Source organism: Podarcis bocagei (genome assembly GCF_964188305.1).
Source record: "Podarcis bocagei genome assembly, chromosome: 4".
Lineage (NCBI taxonomy): Eukaryota > Metazoa > Chordata > Lepidosauria > Squamata > Lacertidae > Podarcis > Podarcis bocagei.
Genome location: NC_138128.1, coordinates 15,538,215 through 15,559,355, shown reverse-complemented (window position 1 = coordinate 15,559,355; position 21,141 = coordinate 15,538,215). Strand labels below are relative to the sequence as shown.

Below are 21,141 nucleotides of genomic sequence, written 5' to 3'. Positions count from 1 at the left end.
TTCATTTTAGTTTTATGCTGCTCTTTTGATATTTTTAAAAGATTTTTGTTGTATGAACTATAATTTATACTTGGTTTCTAAATTTGCTGGCATTTTCTTAATTGAAAGTCGTAAGAAATTACTTCAGTGACTTTTTTTAAAAAAAAATGGAAAGCTAACCACCGTAAAAGTAAAATGAGCATTTAGGAATAAAATCCTAATAGGATTTCCATGCATTTCTTAGGTTATCGTTTTTTATTTCATTTGTTTTTATTTACTGCATTTCATATATTCCACTTTTCTGGTAGTATGTATTTGGTTATATGGAGAAGAGTGAAGAAGCCCTCATCCTAACTGCAGCAAATCAAGCAGCTGCATTAACCTCACTGCATTCACACTGCCGTTTGAATCACTTAAAATAATAGAATCTTAGAATTGTACTGGTACCCCAAGGATTATCTACTCCAGCCCCCCCCCCCCAATGCAGGAATACAAATTTGTTGGTATGAAGACCAGTCCATGGTTTGGTTGCATCAGTGCCAGCCATTGGCACTGCACCTGAACTGGTCTAGTATGTTAGCCTTGACATGATGCTCTGGGTATAAGCAGTTTGTACATAAAGCTGTAAAGAGACCCCACAAAGCACACAGTCTGCTTTGCACGATGATGAATACAGTTAATACGCAGCTGCCGCAGGTTTTCAAGGAGTCTAATTAGGAACCCGTTTACACTCTCTTAATTGAATCAAGATCATTAACGCCCACTTTAACAGCAGTGCCTGGTTTCAGACCAGCACCGAGAGTGCAGCAAGTAGATTCTCTGAAAAATACAAAAATAGGTGCATTATCATACTCATTCATAATAATCAGCATGCACATATTTTAGGCTTTGGCTAGCAAGTAAGGAAAGGAAATTGGCAATTAAGACAGAGCCATATGGTTGCTATAGTATTCTGAAATAGCCAAACTCATCAGGAAACAAAAGGACAAAAAAAGGGAGTTGATTACACCCTATTTGTCCGAAAGTATTAATTCTATGATATACCTGTGGTACCTATCCCATGGGTATGTTGTAAACACACACACTCCTTTTCTGTTCTCATCTTGTCCTTAATGGTGTCTGTTAATGGAGATTCTTTGTGTCCTCTGATTAATACATGAGAAATGTGTATCTGCAAGGTGGATTTGTGAAAGACTGTTCTGCCATGGTTTGAACTGAGATTCTCAACTCTTAACAAAAGCCTATAGAAAATGATCAGACTAAACAAATTATAGATTTAGTTTAATACATGGCATACACTTAATGTGCATTTCCCCCACCAAAGAATCCTAGGGGCTGTACAGTGGTACCTCGGGTTACAGACCCTTCAGGTTACAGACTCCGCTAACCCAGAAATAGTACCTCGGGTTAAGAACTTTGCTTCAGGATAAGAACAGAAATCGTGCTGCTGCAGTGGGAGGCCCCATTAGCTAAAGTGTTGCTTCAGGTTAAGAACAGTTTCAGGTTAAGAACGGACCCCCGGAACGAATTAAGTTCTTAACCCGAGGTACCACTGTACTTGGTTAAGGATGCAGGGAAATGTAGTTCTGTGAGGGGCAAACTACAGTTCCCAAGGTTCTTGGGACGGGGAGTTGCTTTAAATGTATGGTATGCGCATAGCCTAAATCAGGGACCAGCAAAGTTTTTCAGCAGGTGGCCAGTCCACTGTCCCTCAGACCTTGGGGGCGGGGGCGGACTATGTTTTTTGTAGGTAGATGCAAGAGCACCATAAGCCCTGATGGCTGCTTACCTGTGTCTTGTGAGCAGCAGGGGCTGGTAGTTGTGGCGGAAGAACGATGAGCGGCACACAAAAGGGCTCCGGAGAGGGGCTGCTTAAAATGGCGGCCGCTCGATCACTGCTGCTGCTGGCACCAGCAAAGCCCAGCCTCCTTCCTCCTCTAGGCAGGGCAGAGAGAAGCCAGGAGGAGGGAGGGAGGAGGCACTGCCGTCGCCGCTGGGTGAGGGAGAGAGAAAGAACATGCATGCTGGTGATCCATGTAGCGATTCTCGGACCGTCCGCGGGCCGGATCCCGAAGGCAATTGGGCCTGATCCGGCCCGTGGGCCTTAGTTTGCCTACCCATGGCCTAAATGCTGACCTGAGTTACTGTGCAGCCGCTGCAAGCAAAGCTCAGAGCTCCTCTACGTGCCCCCAAAGAGACACTTAATTCTCACAACATAACTTGTGGCAATGAATTCCGCAGGTAATCTAAAACCGCCATTTGCTTGCTGTTGCAATAACGTCCTGTAGGTTTAACTAAGGCAGATGGCGTTTTACAACCCAGAATTCTGTATGCAGACAACTGTTTCGTCAGTTCTATATAGCAACCGGATTTTAACATCATGTGGTTGTAGCTGGAGTTATTTCTACTCAAGAGTTAGACGCACTCCAGCGTCCTTGGCTAAGTTGGGTCTATTAATTTCAATGGATCTGCTCCAACATGGATGGATATAACTTGCAGCAACCTAGCCAGTTATACACACAGATTGCTTACTGGTGGTTTTTTTTTTTAAAATACTTTGTTCTGTAATTTTAAGTAAGCCCCTGGGAGTGTTTTTAAAGTGGGGAAATAATAATTCTGTTGCTTCTGTAAATCTCAGGAAACAAATACTGCAACCCAGATGAGCATAGCTAGAGATAGATATACAGTGGTACCTCGTTACAGACGCTTCAGGTTACACTCTGCTAACCCAGAAATAGTACCTCAGGTTAAGAACTTTGCTTCAGGATGAGAACAAAAATTGTGCGACAGCAGGAGGCCTCATTAGCTAAAGTGGTACCTCGGGTTAAGAACAGTTTCAGGTTAAGAACTGACCTCCAGAACGAATTAAGTTCTTAACCCGAGGTACCACTGTACGCCTCCTGCTTGTCAAATATTGACACCGTATAAATGGTTTGGTTTTCTTAAACTGTGAGAGACTCTGGAAACCAACTTCCTTGCCGGTGTACCATCTTCGTTAAAAGGTCTCTGGGCTTGCCTATTTTACATCATCTAATGATTTTGCCCCTTTTTCCTGCTTCAAGCACTTCTCAAAACTTTGTGCTCTTCAGTTCATAGGCAAATTATCTGCTGCGGTTTTGAAGCATGGATTAGAAAGGGGGGGGGGAAATCCCATAATTAGCTGCAGGCTTGACATTAATTTCTTTTAAGAGCGGGAGATGTGAAGCATTTATTGTCTTAAAACTGGCACTTCCCTGCGATGTGAATCACATCTCATTTAACTATTAGCGGTTGCTACTTAGTGAGGTGTGTAAACCAATCTTTCAAATGCCCTGGTTGCTTCTGCTCCAGAGAAAACAGCCTCAGGTTAGCTCATTAGCATATTAATTCTCTCCTTCACACTTCCCTTTCTCTGTGGCTTTTCACCTGGAGTACAAAAAGAGAGAGGTTGAATTTGCACCTAGGTAGGTAGTGGAGCCATCGCTCATCACATTTTTTTATATCTTTGCCACTGAATCTCACCTGGTGTTTAAAGCTTGCAGATTTAGGGTGCTTTCCTTTTAGAATGAAGTTGTTGGGAAGAGGAAAATCTCTCTCCGAAATAAAGAAAAATAAAAAGGGAGGGGGGGAATCCTGAATAGATGTTCAAAAGCCAAGGGTACAGCACGAGATTTTGTGATTTTATTCATAATTCCCAAGTTTGACTGGAGTGTCTGAAAACATCAACAGGAAATTCAATACAGTGGCATGCAAACAGTTTCCTGGAAGATCCTTACGGAGAATAAATTTATATTGACAACCGCATTGCAGGCTTGCCATCTCCTGAGCATTCTTTCTAGGAACACCGTGTTCTGTATGTGTGTACATTAATGTTCAATTTAATATTAGAATGCCAGCAAATAGGGCTGGTTCTCGTTGCTAATGCAGAAAAGATACTAGGGCAATTTTCTGAGGACCGTCCCCTCCATCAGTTCATTGCTCCCTGAGCTTTACTAATTTAGACTCTTCAAAACCTAGGTAAAGGTAAAGGGACCCCTGACCATTAGGTCCAGTCGTGACCGACTCTGGGGTTGCGGCGCTCATCTCGCTTTATTGGTTGAGGGAGCCAGTGTACAGCTTCCAGGTCATGTGGCCAGCATGACTAAGCCGCTTCTGGCGAACCAGAGCAGCGCACGGAAACGCCGTTTACCTTCCCGCCAGAGCGGTACCTATTTATCTACTTGCACTTTGACGTGCTTTTGAACTGCTAGGTTGGCAGGAGCAGGGACTGAGCAACGGGAGCTCACCCCGTCATAGGGATTTGAACCGCCGACAAGTCCTAGGCTCTGTGGTTTAACCCACAGCCAAACCTAAGCTCCCATTAAAATGTAGCATCAGTTGGTGACAAACCCGCTACAAAGTCAAGTTTGGGTTCCTTTAGCTCCCCCCCCCCCAAACTCCCCTTTTCTTGCTTTAGCAAAGTACCTGAAAGTTTTGCTGCTATTGGTTTGCATCCTGGCTTCATTTAGAAGCAGATGATGGTGACCAGTGCAATTGGCGTCAGGGACTTGGAACCTGAAGCCTTGCGGCATGAAGTCTCTCAGGTGCTAGCACAGTTCGGTTTGCATATTGATGGATTTTCTTTTAATCGTTTAGCCGCCTTGAGCAATATGCTGGGTAGAAGGCAGGATAGAAACCAGTAGCGGAGAGCCCCTCACCTGCAAGCCTGTAAGCCATGGCCACCTGGCGTCATATATAACGGGACAGGTAAAGTCACAGCCAGTTGCAACCCCTGTGATATTGTTGGTCTGGTTTGATTTTAAGCTGCCCAGGCAAAGGGGAGCAGGGATTGGAGAATTCTGCAAAACTCTGAGCCTTTGCCTATGTGGTTTGAAATCAAGCCACACAGGCAAAGGAAGATGCTTCTTCAGCTATCCTGGTGGCATAAGAGATCTGACAGGTATGCACCACGTGCAATATAAAACTATTTATCATTTAATTCAAAAAAGCAACGTAAAATGGTGTAAAAGCAAATAAAACAGATTCAGGGGGTTCATACACATAAAACAGGGCCCAATCTTGTGGGTCAGGGAAAGGCCTGGGCAGAAAGGTAAGTCTTCACAAGGTGTCTGAAGCTGCTACTGGTTTCAGCTTCACCTGTGGCTGAGGGAAGGGCACAGAAGAGGTGCATCAGTGGCATCATGCACATGTGACGCCCCCCCCCAATGTTGGGAGGAACTCAGCACACCTGATTAGGTCCCCCCCTCTCTCTCTCATATCTAATTTTCCTTGCCTAGGGAGCAGCCAGCCTTTCTACTTTGAGATGTGACAAGGAGAAATTGCCAGGGAATGCAAATTGCATGCTTCAGACCATAACTGAATTGTACAGCTATACCTAAGAGATTGGCTACCTTTTGAAGCTTCAGTGTTCATAACAAAGATGGAACTTTTTGTTGTTACTGTTTATAATCACAGCATGAGTTTTCCAGGCATAATCGAGATTACTCGTCGGGGCTGTTCTTCCTCTATTTCCTTTCAGATTGTTTGGACTGCCGCTCTCTTGCATATTAGAGATCCAGTGTGGCATAGTGGTTAGTTATGTTGGTCTAGAATCTGGGAGACCCGAGTTTGAATCCCTTTGGGCCAGCCACTGCATCCCAAGCTAATCTATCTCACAGATTTGTTGTAGGGATTAAATGAGACGGGGAAGATAATTGTATACAGTGCCTCGGGCCCCTTGGAGTAAGGTGGAATATAAATGTGAGTTAGAAAATTTAAAAACTGGAGCTGATTAGCTGTTCTCGACTAGTGCCATATGACTCACATTGCATCCAGGTTTAAAAACTTGGCTTCCAAAACATTCAATCAGGCCTGTGATAATTATGCATGGAGATGATAAGAATGGATGGTGCTGGAATAGACTGAGGTTTGTCTGGTCCAGTGTCATGTTTCCAACCATGACCAGCCAGATGTCTCTGGAACCAGGGCACAGTATTGAAGGTCAAGAGTTACAATACGTATCTGTCACCATAAATGAGTCTGCTTGAAACAGATAAATGAATGAAAGCAATATTGGAAACTATATTGATAGCCTGACATTGAAAAACGTACGTGCCGGGTCCAAAGGCAGCCTTCTGCATTAGGGATGGACTGATGCAGAATACCTCTTTCACTATAGGACGTTGTGACCCTTCACACTAGAGCACTGCGTGAGAAAAGTGAAAAAGCTAAATCCAGAGATAATGACAAAAACCCGTAGAACGGAGACAGATGCTACGCCTTGCCGTCCTATTATGGCACTAAATGAACTCTTGCACAAGCTCTTCTGGAAGTGCTTATGGAATATCATTAGTGTCTTTCCACTCCTCTCTCCTCTGGATCCAACCCAAAATAAAGACATTGTGCAAACCGGGCCCATTGTTGTTAGGTAGTTCTCCTTGACTTTCTTGTGTACATGACCTGCAGAGAAGATTAGCAAGGCACCTGTGCAAGGACAGCCTGAAAATTCAATAAGCTTTCCATTTTCCGTAAACTGCTTGGGTTTTCTTTTGTGCCAGAAGTGTTAAGCAGTATATACATTTTCTAAATAATATAAAATAAATATTTTATCTGCCTAGTGGTGTGCGCTGCTAATCGATGACACATGGGATGCTCAGCGACATAGGATGACACCAGGCTACTGACTTTGGGCAAGCTAGTTTACACCAAGGGAGTAAAAACTTGGGTTAGGACGGAATACTCCCCTGTTAATTCGCCTTGAAATCACAACAGCTTCTTCCACAGCCACTTGTTGATGGAAATGAATTAGTAGTAAGCAGTTGGTGCTTCCTGGGTATTTAAGGTTTTTGGTGTTTTTTCTAAGAAGGTCTATGTTTGTGACACCATGGTCATCGGCAGAACTTGCTGCAAACCATGGTTTTGCCAATTGTGAGCCAAACTCAGAAATCAGTGATCCCTCTGCCTCCCACGTCTCTCCCAGTGTAAGCTCCCCCTTTGTTTGCCTGAGAATGGGTTTCCAAGGTGTTAACCAAGGTGAAAACTAACCAGAATTCAAAACCAGGGCTTGAAGTGGGTTTGCAAATCCAGTTAAGAAGAAAACTGCTTAGCGCCACCATCATAGCAGATGCTGGCCTTTAACTATGGTTTACTATAACGAGGTAAACAAAGGGTTGATTTGCAACTGGGGGGCAGGGTGCTCTAAGCCTGACTTGCAAAATTTGCAGGAAGTCAGTTTTACATCTGCAACAGACCCACTGGGTATCTGACTTTCTACAACCTCTTTTTTCAATCCCCATTGTAAGTGTGCTTTGCAGTAGTTTCATATTGATTGTGAAACATTTTTGGCCATTGAGCTGTATTATGTTTGAGCCCAACCCTTTTACAACCAATTTAATGCTGGGAATCCAGATATTTTCCGAGAAACATTAGTACTCAGCTACTGCATGAATTTATGCTCCTGCTGTTAATAATCAGGAGTGCAGAACATCAAAGCAGTGTATGTCTGGACAGTCCATGCTAGATCCAAATCCAAAGTTCACAGCTGTGTGTAAAGAGCACATTGAGTTAATGAAACACTCTGAAGCAGTAAATAGTAACTAACTTGGTCTTCTCTCTCCCCTTGTGTTTTTCAGATTTATTCCAATCTATAGGGGACCAAGTCACACCTACAAGGTACAACGGCTGATGGAGTTCACCTGCTTCGCTTTCAGAATACAGGCCGTAAACGAAGCCGGGGAAGGACCTTTCTCAGAAGTATTTACCTTCAGCACAACCAAATCCATTCCTCCCGCCATCAAAGGTAAATAAGACACACCTCCTGGTTTGGGCTGTGCAGCTGTGGAAGTAAACCAACCACCTGAAGCTTTCAGTTATTATTAATACCCTATACAGTACTTATAGCAAACACTGTGATTTCATTTGTCCTCGATAGTCCACTGTTGAGAGGACATGATTGTTCACCCCATTTGATAAAAGAGGGAAGTAAGACAGAGGTTCTGGAGCTACCCTGATTTGTCACCAGCTAGAGCTTCATCAATATGAGTTGTTTTCTTATCCTCCTTTAGACCTTTAAGTGTAACATATCTGCCCAGGTCTCATTAACATCTGCAGTGACCGTGGAAATACCTGTGGAAAACCCACAAGTACAACAGCACTCTCCCCTAGAGTGGTTAACAGCCTTGAGTAGAGTCGTACCTTGGTTGTCGAACTTAATCTGTTCCGGGAGTCTGTTCGACTCCCGAAACGGTTCGAAAACCTAGGCGTGGCTTCCGGTTGGCTGCAGGAGCGTTGGACGTTCGGCTTCCGAAAAACGTTCGCAAACCAGAACACTTACTTCCGGGGGCCAAAACATCAGAGTACCAAGGCATTTGACAACCAAGGTACGACTGTATTGAGAAACCATGGAGTCAGAGCCTAGCCTTTGCAGCTAGTCTGTTTTTACTTCATTCATCACTCAGGGTTGTGGCTACACCCATTCGTGAGGAAGGCTTCAGGGGTAAACCCCAAGGAAAATCTGTACCCACTGCCTTGTGGGACGTCTTCAGGAGAAGAAACAGCTAAGGAGTAAACCCTACACAAATCGGGATTGGAGTCCCTGAGGCCATTGGATGGCAACTCCTGCAGCCAAACGTAGTGCTCCATTTTCCTTCAGACCCCATCAGAGGGGGAATCTTGTCGTCTGGGCAGCCCAGGCTTGTGCCCCAGAGAGGTCACTTTGGTGCTGCTAACACAGCAAAAACAATGGCAGGAGGCAGCAGTTATTCGTTACTGGTCTCTGCGGCCACAGCAGTCGCAGAGTTTGGCAGTGGTTTGACTTCACCCTTGGAGGTACACTCCATTGTCTCTCAAGGCAGATATAGGCCAACCATGCAGCCCTGAGCAGCTGATAAATTATTAGGATATCTTGGATTTGCCATGATGGCAGTTGAGGCTTCTGCCATTACTACTTTCCAATGACCTTTTTGGTGTGTTTTGTTCAGCAACCACACGCTCCCCTCCCCCTTTTATTCCTTTTAAAATAAGCATTTGTTCCTGTCACCATAAACCAGGCTTGTATTCCCCCACCCCCTCGGGGTGGAAAAGTTCGGATAACCAGAACATTGCTGCAGATGGTTATAGACCAGGGGTCAGCAACCTTTTTTAGCCTTGGGCCGGTCCAGCATCCCTCAGACCATGTGGTGGGATGGACTTTGTTTTTTTTTGGGGGGGGGGGAATGAACGAATTCCTATGCCCCACAAATAAACCAGAGATGCATTTTAAATAAAAGGACACATTCTACTCATGTATAAACACCAGGCAGGCCCCACAAATAACCCAGAGGTGCATTTTAAATAAAAGGACACATTCTATTCATGTAAAAACACGCTGATTCCCGGACCGTCCGCAGGCTGGATTGAGAAGGCGATTGGGCCGCATCCGGCCCACGGGCCTTAGGTTGCCTACCCCTGTTATAGACGATCGTCATGGGGACAGATGCATGGCTGCACAATTGTCGGCTGCTTGAAAGCTTTATGCTTTATTGAGAAATCAGATTCCTGTAGCTGATGGGGCCCTAAGTGACATGAGATGGCTTTTGCCTTGATGGAAGAGGATTTCTCTCCCCCCCCCCCACAAGAGTAACAATCAGCTTGTGCTAAGGGCAGTGCGGGTGGGAGCTGATAACAAATCATGCTTCCCTCTGGGGCCCAGAATGCATGCCGTGAATCTGAATGGCAGTCTGGAATCGGCAAGTTCCAGAAGCTTTGCCGTGTTTGCCTTTGGTACAAAAAGCACAGCAGGGTCCCTGTGCCCATCTGAGAGTGTAACCATTCCATTAGAATCTTGAATGGTGGGGAAAGGCTATCTGAATGTCAGTTGCTGGAAATCACAGGAATGGAGAATGCTCTTAGGCTGAGTACAGACATCTGAGAACAGGATGCTGACATACGTCCGGATTTTTCCAATTTCCACTCGGACGCAGCTGACAAATGCAGTATTCTGGATATGTCCGGGAAATTCTGGACGTATGGCAACCCCAGCTTAACCATATCTGGTTTCTTCAACAAGAAAAGCCACATTCTTCCACATGGCTCTCTCTTTCTTTCTATACATCTCCTCCATTCGTTTTCTACTTTCCTAATAAGAAAATATTTTGGATTAGGATTGGGTATGCATGGGTTACCGTAAATTGAAAGAAACATTGCAAATACAGATCCATTGGTTGTCTGTTTCACCATACCATCTATGTTCTATTCTCACTTATTTTAAGTCGGATGGGTGGGATGAATTGTATTTACTATATTCTGGGGGGGGGGGGAGTTAGAAACTTGAAAAGGAATAAAATTATTATAATCTCTTGTCTTTAGCCCCTAGAGTGAGACAGCTGGAAGGAAACGCCTGTGAAATTGCTTGGGAAGCTGTACCCCCCATGAAGGGAGACCCTATCAGTTACATTCTGCAGGTCCTGGTTGGAAGAGAGTCGGAGTACAAACAGGTAGGGAAAGAGGGCATTTTTACCCAAAAGTCAATATGACAAGACTAGATTTCCTTATGTTTCTTTTGTAGTTCATACATTACTCTAAATTCTTTGGCTTGTGTAGGAGTATTGGGTGATCTTTGGAAAAAATTAAGTCATGTTCAGAATAGAAAAGCAGCTGGCCTCCTGGGCTTTCTGATCAGAAGGTCGGCGGTTCGAATCCCCAAGACGGGGTGAGCTCCCGTTGCTCTGTCTCAGCTTCTGCCGACCTAGCAGTTTGAAAGCACGCCAGTGCAAGTAGATAAATAGGTGCCGCTGCAGCGGGAAGGTAAACAGCATTTCCGTGCGCTCTGATTTCTATCACGGTGTTCCGTTACGCCAGAAGTGGTTTAGTCATGCTGGCCACATGACCCGGAAAGCTGTCTGCGGACAAACGCGGGTGCTCTCGGCCTGAAAGCGAGATGAGCGCCATACCCCATAGTCGCCTTTGACTGGACTTAACTGTCCAGGGGTCCTTTACCTTTAACCTTTATTCATTATACCCTGCCCGTGAACGAGGATATTAATCCCCTGTCTTATATTTGTGTAGCTACGTTTTCCTGCCTCATTCTGGAACCTTAAAGTTCTCTCTATTGAACTTCATTTTGTGAGTTTGGCCCCAGTTCTCCAATCTATTAAGGTCATCTTGAATCCCGGTTCTGTCTTCTATGGCATTGACTACCCCTTCCACTTTGGTGTCAACTGAAAATGGAATGAGCATCCCCTCAATTCCTTCATCCAAGTCGTTTACAAAAATGTTGAACAACAACAGACCCAGGACAGAACCCTCCGACACCCCACTTGTCACTTTCCCCCAGAAAGATTAGGAACTATCTTTGGGTTCCAGCTACAAATCCACCTAACAGTTACCTCATCCAGCCCACATTTTATCAGCTTTCACCCAAAAATATCATGGGGGACTTCACCAAAAGCCTTACAGAAATCAAGACACATTACATCCACAGCATTTTCCTGATCCCCCAAGCTTGTAACACTATCAAAAGAACTGAGATTCGACTGGCATTTCAGTGTACTGTATTTGAATATATGCCTACCCTTTTTTCCTCGTATTACATATTTCTCAAAATGAGAGTCGAAGGCGAGCCCTTCCCAATGTTGTTTGTGAGCAGTTAATAGAAAAAGTGGCAAGAAAATATTGGGTGGGGAGGGGAAGAGTCTGTAAAACATACAAGGGAAAAGTAACAAAAAAGCCAAAGGGCGATAGTGCAAGGAATAATCTGAATGCCTGCACACTCAGGAAAATGCAAACCAGGGCTTTCTTCAGGGGAAACTTATTGGAATTCACTTCCGGCACCTCTCAGGTGGGTGCCATTGCCATTATAAGAGAAAGAGGGAAGCGTTCATAGTGAATTCCAGCACCTCTTTTTCTAGAAAAATAGCACTGGTCAAAACTATTTGAAAAACAGTTGCAATGACACACTAGGGTTGGTGGAAAGAAGCACTAGTTAACTGTGTGCCGTCCTTAACTGGGTTTTCACCATTCAATTGGTACCACTCAAGTTACTGGTAGAAACATTATTTCCCTAGATATTGTTCTAAGACAGGGGAAAAGTTGTTTTCAGAGCAGTCTAGGCGCTCCTTTACTATTCTAACCCTCCTTTACTAGTCTTAAAATGTTGTTTGTGCTTGCCTTCACCCTTTCATTGCCAGTTTCAGATAATGGGGAGGCTCAACAGATTTGAAGGAGAACGTTTCCACTGATTCTTTCTAAGGTTCATTTTCACTGATGACCGCCTTCAAGCTGCCTCTCCTAATATCCCCCTGGAAATTATACAAATGTCTTACCAGAAGTAGCACAGCATGATCACCAGCTGTGGGCGTAGCCTCCAGCAGGTTCACGCCGACAATATGCAAATGGGAGAGTTGCAAATAATATATGCAGGCTAGCTGGGTCCCTCAAGCCTGGATTGCAGACATTATGTGTGCAGTCCTCTGGGCTGATGGCATTGTACATTGCTGTTCTATAAAGCAAATTTCTAAAATACGCATCTTACGTCTTTGCTCTTACAGTGGTGCAGTGCTAAGCTCTGATGATCTGTGAATTGCATCGCATACCTGGGAATACAGCCATCCTGCTGTTAGCACCCTTTAAAATATATTTATTTTATTATTATTATTATTATTATTATTATTATTATTATTATTATTATTATTATACTATATAAGTATATTCTTAAGATAATTAATTCCTAAGGAGAATACCCATGTTGGAGCAATAAAGCTGAGAAATGCTTACAAAAAAAGAAAAGCAATATTGTCAGGGTTAAGTGGATCTCTTGTAGGTAAGCAATGTCCCCCCTCAAAATTTTCATACATGCCAGAATTACATTTTGCGTCTTGGATTCTCACAACCCTTTAATATAAAGACTTATTTTCATATTTATTTTTAGCCCCTTTATCATTAATCTTCCAACATCTCTTCATTATATGACTCAAGACACTTTAGCAACCATCCAACATTGAAAACGTTGTCCCCTTACTCCTGGTCTGAATCGGGGTACTCAAAGGGAATCATAACACAAATACCATTTTGTATTCCTGTCTCTTTTGCTCTTTCAGGTGTGGCGGCCATTTTGTGTTCATGCCTAAGCCCCATGGCAGCCATATTGTGACCGGCGCCCACAGCATTTTCTCAAAATTTCAAATAGGTGCACTGGCCTAAAGCGGTAGGCAGCCTCTGCTATTGTGCAAGCCTGTACCGCGTTGGAATGAGCGGCCTGTCAAAAGCAATTCAAAGCATGCCATTCAAAGCAATTAGAACATAGTCCTATATACAAGATAAATAAAAGGGGCATTTTCCTGCCATAACTGCTTACAGAGAGATCGCTACCCAGTCATTCATTTCTCTCTCGTGACACGCCCTCCCAAGGCAGTTCACAAAATAGCTAAAATCATAAAATTCATCCAAACGTAACGTGAAAATCACAATATTTGCTAAAACACAAAAGCCTCACATGGTATAACGCCATCAGAAGTTTAAAGCACTACAGATACTAAATTAGTAAGTGAAAACTGAGATATAAAAGAGAGCAGCAGTTTAAATGCAAAGCATTGAAGGAGTAGTTTTAAAAATCAGGTTAAAAATAGGTTTTTAGGAGTGTTTGAAAACCAGCCCATACCATGCCTGCCTAGGCAGGGATTCCATAGGCATTTCACAAAATGTAGGAAGGTCAGTAGAAGGAGGGGGGTGGGATATAAGGACTCAAGGGGTCCTTAGGGTGTCCTGGACCCAAGTTGTTCAAGGCTTTGTATATGGCCTCAAGAACCAACAGGCAAGCTCCCCAAAGTGCAATCTTAGAAACTTGTGTTATATTGAAAAATAGCAAAGCCCTTCTGGTGAAAAACAACACAAACATTCTAGATTCAGGTAGGTAGCCATGTTGGTCTGATGCAGTCGGGAAAAAATTAAAAAATTGTCCAGTAGCACCTTAGAGACCAATTAAGTTTGTTAATACCCAGAACCAACTTAGCTGGTCTCTAAGGTGCTACTGGACAATTTTTTTTCAACACAAACATTGTTTTCCAGAAAGAGTAAGGAAATTCAGCGAGGTGTCCAAGGGCATGAGAACGTGCACACACAAGGAGCATTAAAAATGCACGATCCATGGGTATGGATTCTTCAGGATTTTTCATATTCCACCCTAAGTTGGCAGCTTAAACTGTTAACAAATAAGGGCAGTCCAGTAGCACAAGGAAATATTCATAGCAATGTATGTGCTCTCATGGAAGAGGAAGAAGCCACATGCAAAATAATAATTCCTTTTAGTGCTGGGAAATGTAATATTCCCTCAATCAATAGGTAATGTTGAGAGAAGACATTTGGGCAGCATATCGCCAAATGGATAGAAGCCACACATTTATCATAAAAGCACTGGAAAGGCTTTCCATTTGCGTTCTCCATTTGCCGCTGCTTTTTTTTTTGTGGGAACCTGTTTACAGCCAAGACTCACTCTGGGTAAATTGGCGGAACGTGTCACTGCTTACAACCCGTAGGTGGGTGACAGGGCCATGGGCCGGATGATTTCGCCTCAATGACTGTGACTTGCATCTTTGCACACTTGCCACCGTGCTCAGAGCGACGGTGCTCGAGTTTGTGTGAATGGAGAGAGGCAAAGAGACCTTCCTACAAAATAGACGCAAACAGTGAAAACGCTTGTTCCCAGTTAAAGCGGCCGGAACTTTTGACTGCCTCCCAGAGCAACTGCGTAACGTAAAGGCAACTGCAAGGCCGAGCTGTAAGAAAGCGGCGCGTGCGCTAAGATCGCTTTTTAATAAGTAGGAAGCATGTAGCCACATACTCTTCTTTTATTATTTATTTAAGCAGAAGCTGCGACCGAGGGGTCGTGTTTGAGGTGCATCTTCTCCCTGCTTTCACCGCCCCCCACCCTTGTTTGCAGAACACTCAGGCACATTTATCGCTCGTGTTGTTGTTTTTTTGCTGTTAGCCTTAGCAACGTGGATATAAAAACAGCAGCAACACCGTAAATGTGAAGTAATACCACAATAAACAGCAAACAGTACAATTAACATCACTGAACTGTTACAGCATTCCCAAGGCCGACTGCATGAAGCTCTTGCTTCCTGTTGCTCATGCCGTAATTAATTTGTTGGTTGTTAAAAAAGAGCCACGAGGCTCCCTTGTCTGTTTTGCTACAAAATACCTCAAGGAATGTCACGAGTGGCATTATTTGTAAAAGAAAAGTAGGTCTGAATTTGGCAGAGGAACGTGCATATCTTGCTTACGGTATCAGCTTGCTCTTGCCCATTGATAAAGATATTTTTATCTTAGGATATTGATCAGAGCTGCAATTGTTAGTATCTCTCTCTTGAATAGGTGTTTGTCTGGCAATCAACTGCAACTCTGAGCGAGATAATAACACTTCCTCCTCAAGAACCATTTTGTTATATAAGTGCCCCCTTTCTAGTTTTTATGAGTGTTATTTTTTGCCTCAGTATTGAGTGTAGGTAGGCTCCACGTGTATTCTTTCGCCAGGAGTGATGGCCAGTATTGATCCCAGCTCTGATCTGCTGCTGGTGGTGGTCGTGTGTTTTTTGCCTCTTTAACGCAAACGTCCCTCCCTCTGCTTTGTTTGGCTGCTTTGAAGAGAAGTCAGAAATGAGAGCAATTAGTTTTATACAGCGCTGTTGATACGCAAAGTTTTAAAGGCGTTAAGTTAATAAGTCATGTAACACTTCTCTGCAGTAGAAATTAGGACTGGGGGTGTGTATTAAGATGTTGGTAGTCACACCATGGACACGGATGGCGCTGTGGGTTAAACCACAGAGCCTAGGACTTACCGATCAGAAGGTCAGCAGTTCGAATCCCTACGACGGGGTGAGCTCCCGTTGCTCAGTCCCTGCTCCTGCCAACCTAGCAGTTCGAAAGCACGTCAAAGTGCAAGTAGATTAATAGGTACTGCTCTGGCGGGAAGGTAAACGGCGTTTCCATGCGCTGCTCTGGTTCGCCAGAAGCGGCTTAGTCATGCTGGCCACTTGACCCGGAAGCTGTACGCCGGCCCCCTTGGCCAGTAAAGCAAGATGAGCGCCGCAACCCCAGAGTTGTCCGTGACCGGACCTAATGGTCAGGGGTCCCTTTACCTTTACCTTTTAGTCACACCATGCAAGCACAGGGCTTGTTCAGGATGAAGAGCTGAATATCTTGTGTGTACATAGAGAGAGAGAGTGCTCATGCTTCTAGTCTTTAAGGCTGCTTTCCTTCAGACCATTTGTCCATCTAGGTCAGTATTGTCTGCTCTGACTGGTAGTGTCGCTCCAGGGTTTAAGCCAGAAGTCTGTCCCTGTACTAATTGGAGTTGCCAGGGTTGAGTCGTGGACCCTGTGCATGAAAAGCAGGTGTTCTGACACGGGGCTATAGCTCTCCCCCATAGTTGTGCTGTTCCTGGATTCCATAGGGATTCGATTTTATATAATTTCATGCACAATCATTGCAAACTTGTTGCATAATATAGACATAGGGTGCATTGAAGGGGGAGAGAGAGTGAGCAAAGCAAATTGTCCCTGTTTGCTTTTCCAAATGATTGCAAGCTACTTGCAAAGCAGTTGTCCTGAGATGACACAAAGCAATAGAACATGGGTGAGGGGAGGAAGGGCGATAACCTGCCTCTTTCTCACTTTGCACTTACCTGCGGCACAAAAACAAAGAGGACTAGCTTTAAAAGAAACAAGCCCCCCCCCCCCGTGGTTGTAGAGGGGTGGGGAGCTCTGTTGGCAAATTTGCATAGAAGTGAATGGGCTTTTGGCACTTTCCCATGCATGCAGATGGCACTGCAAGGTTTGTTTTGTTGCCGTAATTGCCTGATGATCATGCTTTTAGCGTGCGACAGTGAGGGGCGGGCGGCGGTGCAATTGGCAGACGCGATTTCAGACGTAAACAAACCAAACGAAGAAGACAAACTTGGTGCTGTACTTTTCCTGAACCTAGTAGCCATTCTCAGCTATGCCTTTTCCCCTATCAGCCGACATGGAAGTTGAAAACCAAGCAAGAGTGTCATGTGTTACAACAGGTGACCTTTTCTATTACCAAAGCTCCAACAAAACAGGAGTGGAGGTCATGAGGAATGGTGTGAAATGGTCTAGCATAATGAGTAATATGGCGATTGTGCTGGTCAGCACAACAGAAATCCCACACGATTTATCCATGGTGAAGCACAGATCAGGGCTGGCTGAACATCAAAGCATGGGCAATATGAAATGAACACCCCAAGTTAGTGTTGCCCTGAGGAGCAACGACCCCCTTTGCACTTCCCTGATTGTTCTGAGCTGCACTGGTTTCACTGGTTTTCCAAAGCTGGACTCATGGTTTAACTTTCTCTAGACTAACCATGAGTTTTAAAAGTTTGTCTGAGAGAGTCCAGAAATTACAAGCCCGTGCTCGAACGATGGGCTAAGCCAAACCATGGTTTAGCACAACAGCAGAACAACTGGAAAAGAGCGGTGGCTACAATCTTCTCTCCCAGGGCTCCGAGAGTCTGGCCACAGTGATCCATTCACAGATGACCTCAAAGCTGGGACTGTCGTGGAAGTGGTGGCTGGTGCAGAATGCAGTGGCACAGCTGCTGTGTGGTACAGCCTGCCAGGAACACCTTTGTTCAAAAAACATCGCTGGCTGCCTGTTTGCTACCAAGCCAGATTCAATATACTTAGAATATTGACATGCACCTAGCAGCTTGGAACCACAACATTCTGTTGCATCTCCTGTTCAGCAGAGAGAGTTCTTTACACTGAAGCAAATCTGAATCTCTGCGCTGTTGAAATAAGGAAGCTGTTAAGAGAAGATGGTCATTAAATCCAGGGCTTAAGCAACAGGTGACACGTCATAGCACTTGACTGTTAAAATTTAAAATATTGACTACTTGCTCCCTAAATTGTTGAAAAGTGGTTTGTTATTTACAAAGGATGTTGCGAAATCCCTATTGGCTTTTTCTGCCACCTAAATCTGAATACCCCGTGCCAGGCATTTATGCAGATTCATATTTTCTCCCACTTAGTGATTCATATTCACTGAGTCATAGCTTCCCTGTGTTTTATTAGCCTGAATTGGTGAAATCTCAGTAGCAATCTTAATAATGATATCAGTAAGTGCACCCGAGAGAAACTTTTTTACGTTGTTTTCCTACCTGTCTTGTGTACTTAGGAGGGCAACTCTACTCACTTGCAACTCTTTGGATGGAAGGAGTAATTGCTATCTTAAAAATGAATAATGCCTGCTATGATACATGTATTGTGTGTGTCAAGTGCACATGTACTCTCTGTTTGTAATTATGGCAATTATGTGTGGATTGCACATGCAGATTACTGATCATTTCATTGCAACATTATCTGACAAATAAACACTGCAGTGAATGGGACCAGGGATTGGGGGAATCATTTAACCTTCCTTGCTTTGAGTCCCCCATAGGTCATGCTGTCTGGTATAACTTGTGGCTGGCTCTCATTGCAGCATTGCACATGAACGGACAGAGATTTTGTTCCATCACAGGACAACAGTCACCCTTCCATCTGACAGGAAAACCCTGAGTCAGCTTTTGACAACTCACATCCCATCTATTGAATCACTGTAATAAATGCCCTGTCTTTTGTATAAGGGGTTTTCCACTGCAGAAAGTCAGGTCTGGTTGTTGGTTGCTGTGTGTAAGATAAATGACTGAAAAGCAACTTGTATTGATAACGAGGGATTGCCCCAAACATTGCTTTTACTGCTAGAAGCCTTTTGGGACATACAGTGGACACTCAGGTTGCGAACGCGATCCGTGCCGGATGCACGTTCGCAACCTGCTGGGTTCACAACCTGCGCATGCACGGGTTGCGATTCTGTGCATGCGCAAAGTGTGATTTAGCACTTCTGCACATGCGCAACCACCGAAACCTGGAAGTAACCCGTTCCAGTACTTGCGGGTTTCGGTGGTCCGCAACCCGAAAAAACGCAACCTGAAGTGGCTGTAACCCGAGGTATGACTGCATATATCTTGTACATGCCCAAGATGAAATGCGTACAAGCCCTGGCATGATGCTCCATGATAGAACCACCCTGTGCCCAGTTTTATAAAATGCAGGGTGCGACTTTATACAGTTTGCTTGTTCGTATGCCTCACAACAGCAAAGTTGTCTTGGCAACTTACCGTCGTAATGAAAAAACGTTAAAATTAAATGATAAGCTACCGCCCTTTCAGTTATTTTGTGGTTTTTTAAGTATAATTCCTGTGCGCACACATGTTTTTGGCATGCACATGGGTTTCTGTCGCGGAGCCTCTGCGAGGAAGTAAAGCAGACACTGTATAAATAAATAGTAGGTGGATAGGTTGTGCAGCTTTCTATAAAGTATTATTTCCAATTTTCAGCAGAAACTGTTCATCTTTCCTTGTCTCCTGTTTCACAGCATTTACCACCCCCACCCCCAGTATTTGGGAATCGAAAGTTTCCGAGATACTTAGATACCAGCCATTGTGTGTGTGTGTCTGGACCTGATTCCTGAGCAATCTTTTTTTTGTCGTTTGTTCCCCAAAGGTGTACAAGGGAGACGAGACGACGTTCCAAATCTCAGGCCTTCAGACGAACACAGACTACCGATTCCGCGTGTGTGTTTGCCGCCGGTGCTTGGATACCTCACAAGAACTTAACGGACCTTTCAGCCCATCTGTTGCCTTTCTGCTCCAGCGGAGGGAGCTGATGCTCACGGGGGAAATGGGGAGGATAGATGACGCAAAGACGAAAAGTATGATGCCTTCGGACGAACAGTTTGCCGCCCTCTTAGTCCTCGGCTTTGCCAGCGTCTCCATCTTATTTGCCTTTATATTACAGTATTTGTTTATGAAGTAAAGAGTCCCATTACAAAGGTATCATTTTAACTAATGCTACGCATTATCCACATGTTTTATTCAGATATTCCTCTTATTTTATTTTATTTTCTCCTTCTCTCTTTTTCCCCCCCAGTGGTGTTTTCCAATACATTTTATACATTTTTCCTGGATTAATGTGGGATTGGGTGGGCATAGGGATAAAGCCCTATTTAGGAAATACTGGGAGTTCGGGTGTTCCTTTTCGAAACTCAGAAGACTAGGAAGTGGTCAGAAATATCCAGGGCAGATACCAAAAGCAAGTGGCCTGGTTTGTTTTTTGCCTTTTTTGTTTTTATTTTTTTAAAAAATAATCTATTCTGTATTTGTTACTTTGCTTTCAATGGATTCAGAAATGTAACCAATTTGCCTTCACTTTCTTGGGGTTGTTTTCGTTTTTCGTTTTTGTTTTGCTAACATCATTGCAGTCTTTTAAGTTGCAAGTTTTATTACATTAGAATAACTGCTTTCCGCTCTTCCGCATCTACAAGCCTTAATCACCAAGTATAGCATTGCGGTTAGAATGTGGCGTTCGGCGATACACAGTGTTGGACAAAAACAGTAATTAATCAACTTTGCATACAATGATATCCACTACATTTTTCTCCTTCCCTCACCCCTTCCTCTCTTTCCCCCCTCCCCTTCTTTCTACATTGTTTTTTTTTAAAAAATTTAAACTCCGCTACATTATCAACTATATATTTAGCACATTTCAATCCAAATAATTTATCCTGCAACATGAAGTTCATTTAAAAAAATAATAATAATCTCTTTATTCCAGTTGTTTGCGCACTATGAGCTGCCTGCATAACAGATCCGATAACCAGATAGCTTTATAAGTGACAAAGCATTACTGTCCCTACCATTTCTTTATTTTATTTTATAGCGGTAATTTTAAGAGGGCATTGTGCAATAGTTACTCCCATGTCCAGCTGGTCTTTTTTTAAAAAAAAGAAAAAGAAAAAATAAAGCTGCTTTTAACTTGTTTGCCTTTGTATATACTCTTAATCCAATCACTAGATATATTCACCTTGATTTATATGTTTAGAACTGGCGAGAGAGAGCTTGCTGCCTTTGCTATTTATATTAAGTATTATTACCTTTTTGACGTTAAGTAATTGTTCAGTCAGCCACTTAAGAGGGGAGGAAAAAGACGCCCATCTGTGTTGGGGAAACCTGGGAATGAGGCCTCCGAGGAGGCATAATTTGAATGTGAGGCATTGCAGAGCGTCACACCCTGCTCCTCTCCCAGGAAGCGCCTGCCCCGACGAAACGCGGGATGTGACTTCGGCGCATTGCAAGATGTCCTCTAGCCCCGCTCCACTTCTCGAGGCTGC

General features: G+C 43.9%; 1 protein-coding gene across 2 annotated transcripts in view; it reads left to right on the top strand.

Moving 5' to 3' along the window:
• The window catches only part of FNDC3B (fibronectin type III domain containing 3B), a 289,308-nt gene extending 268,846 nt beyond the window's left edge, over window positions 1-20,462 (top strand). For both annotated transcript variants that reach the window (XM_081190007.1, XM_081190006.1), the window contains exons 24-26: window positions 7,569-7,735; window positions 10,282-10,409; window positions 19,476-20,462. In XM_081190007.1, the coding sequence (XP_081046133.1) occupies window positions 7,569-7,735; window positions 10,282-10,409; window positions 19,476-19,787 (607 nt within the window). In that variant the 3' untranslated portion in view covers window positions 19,788-20,462. The remainder of the gene's footprint in view (window positions 1-7,568; window positions 7,736-10,281; window positions 10,410-19,475) is intronic.
• The last annotated feature ends 679 nt before the right edge of the window (window positions 20,463-21,141 follow it).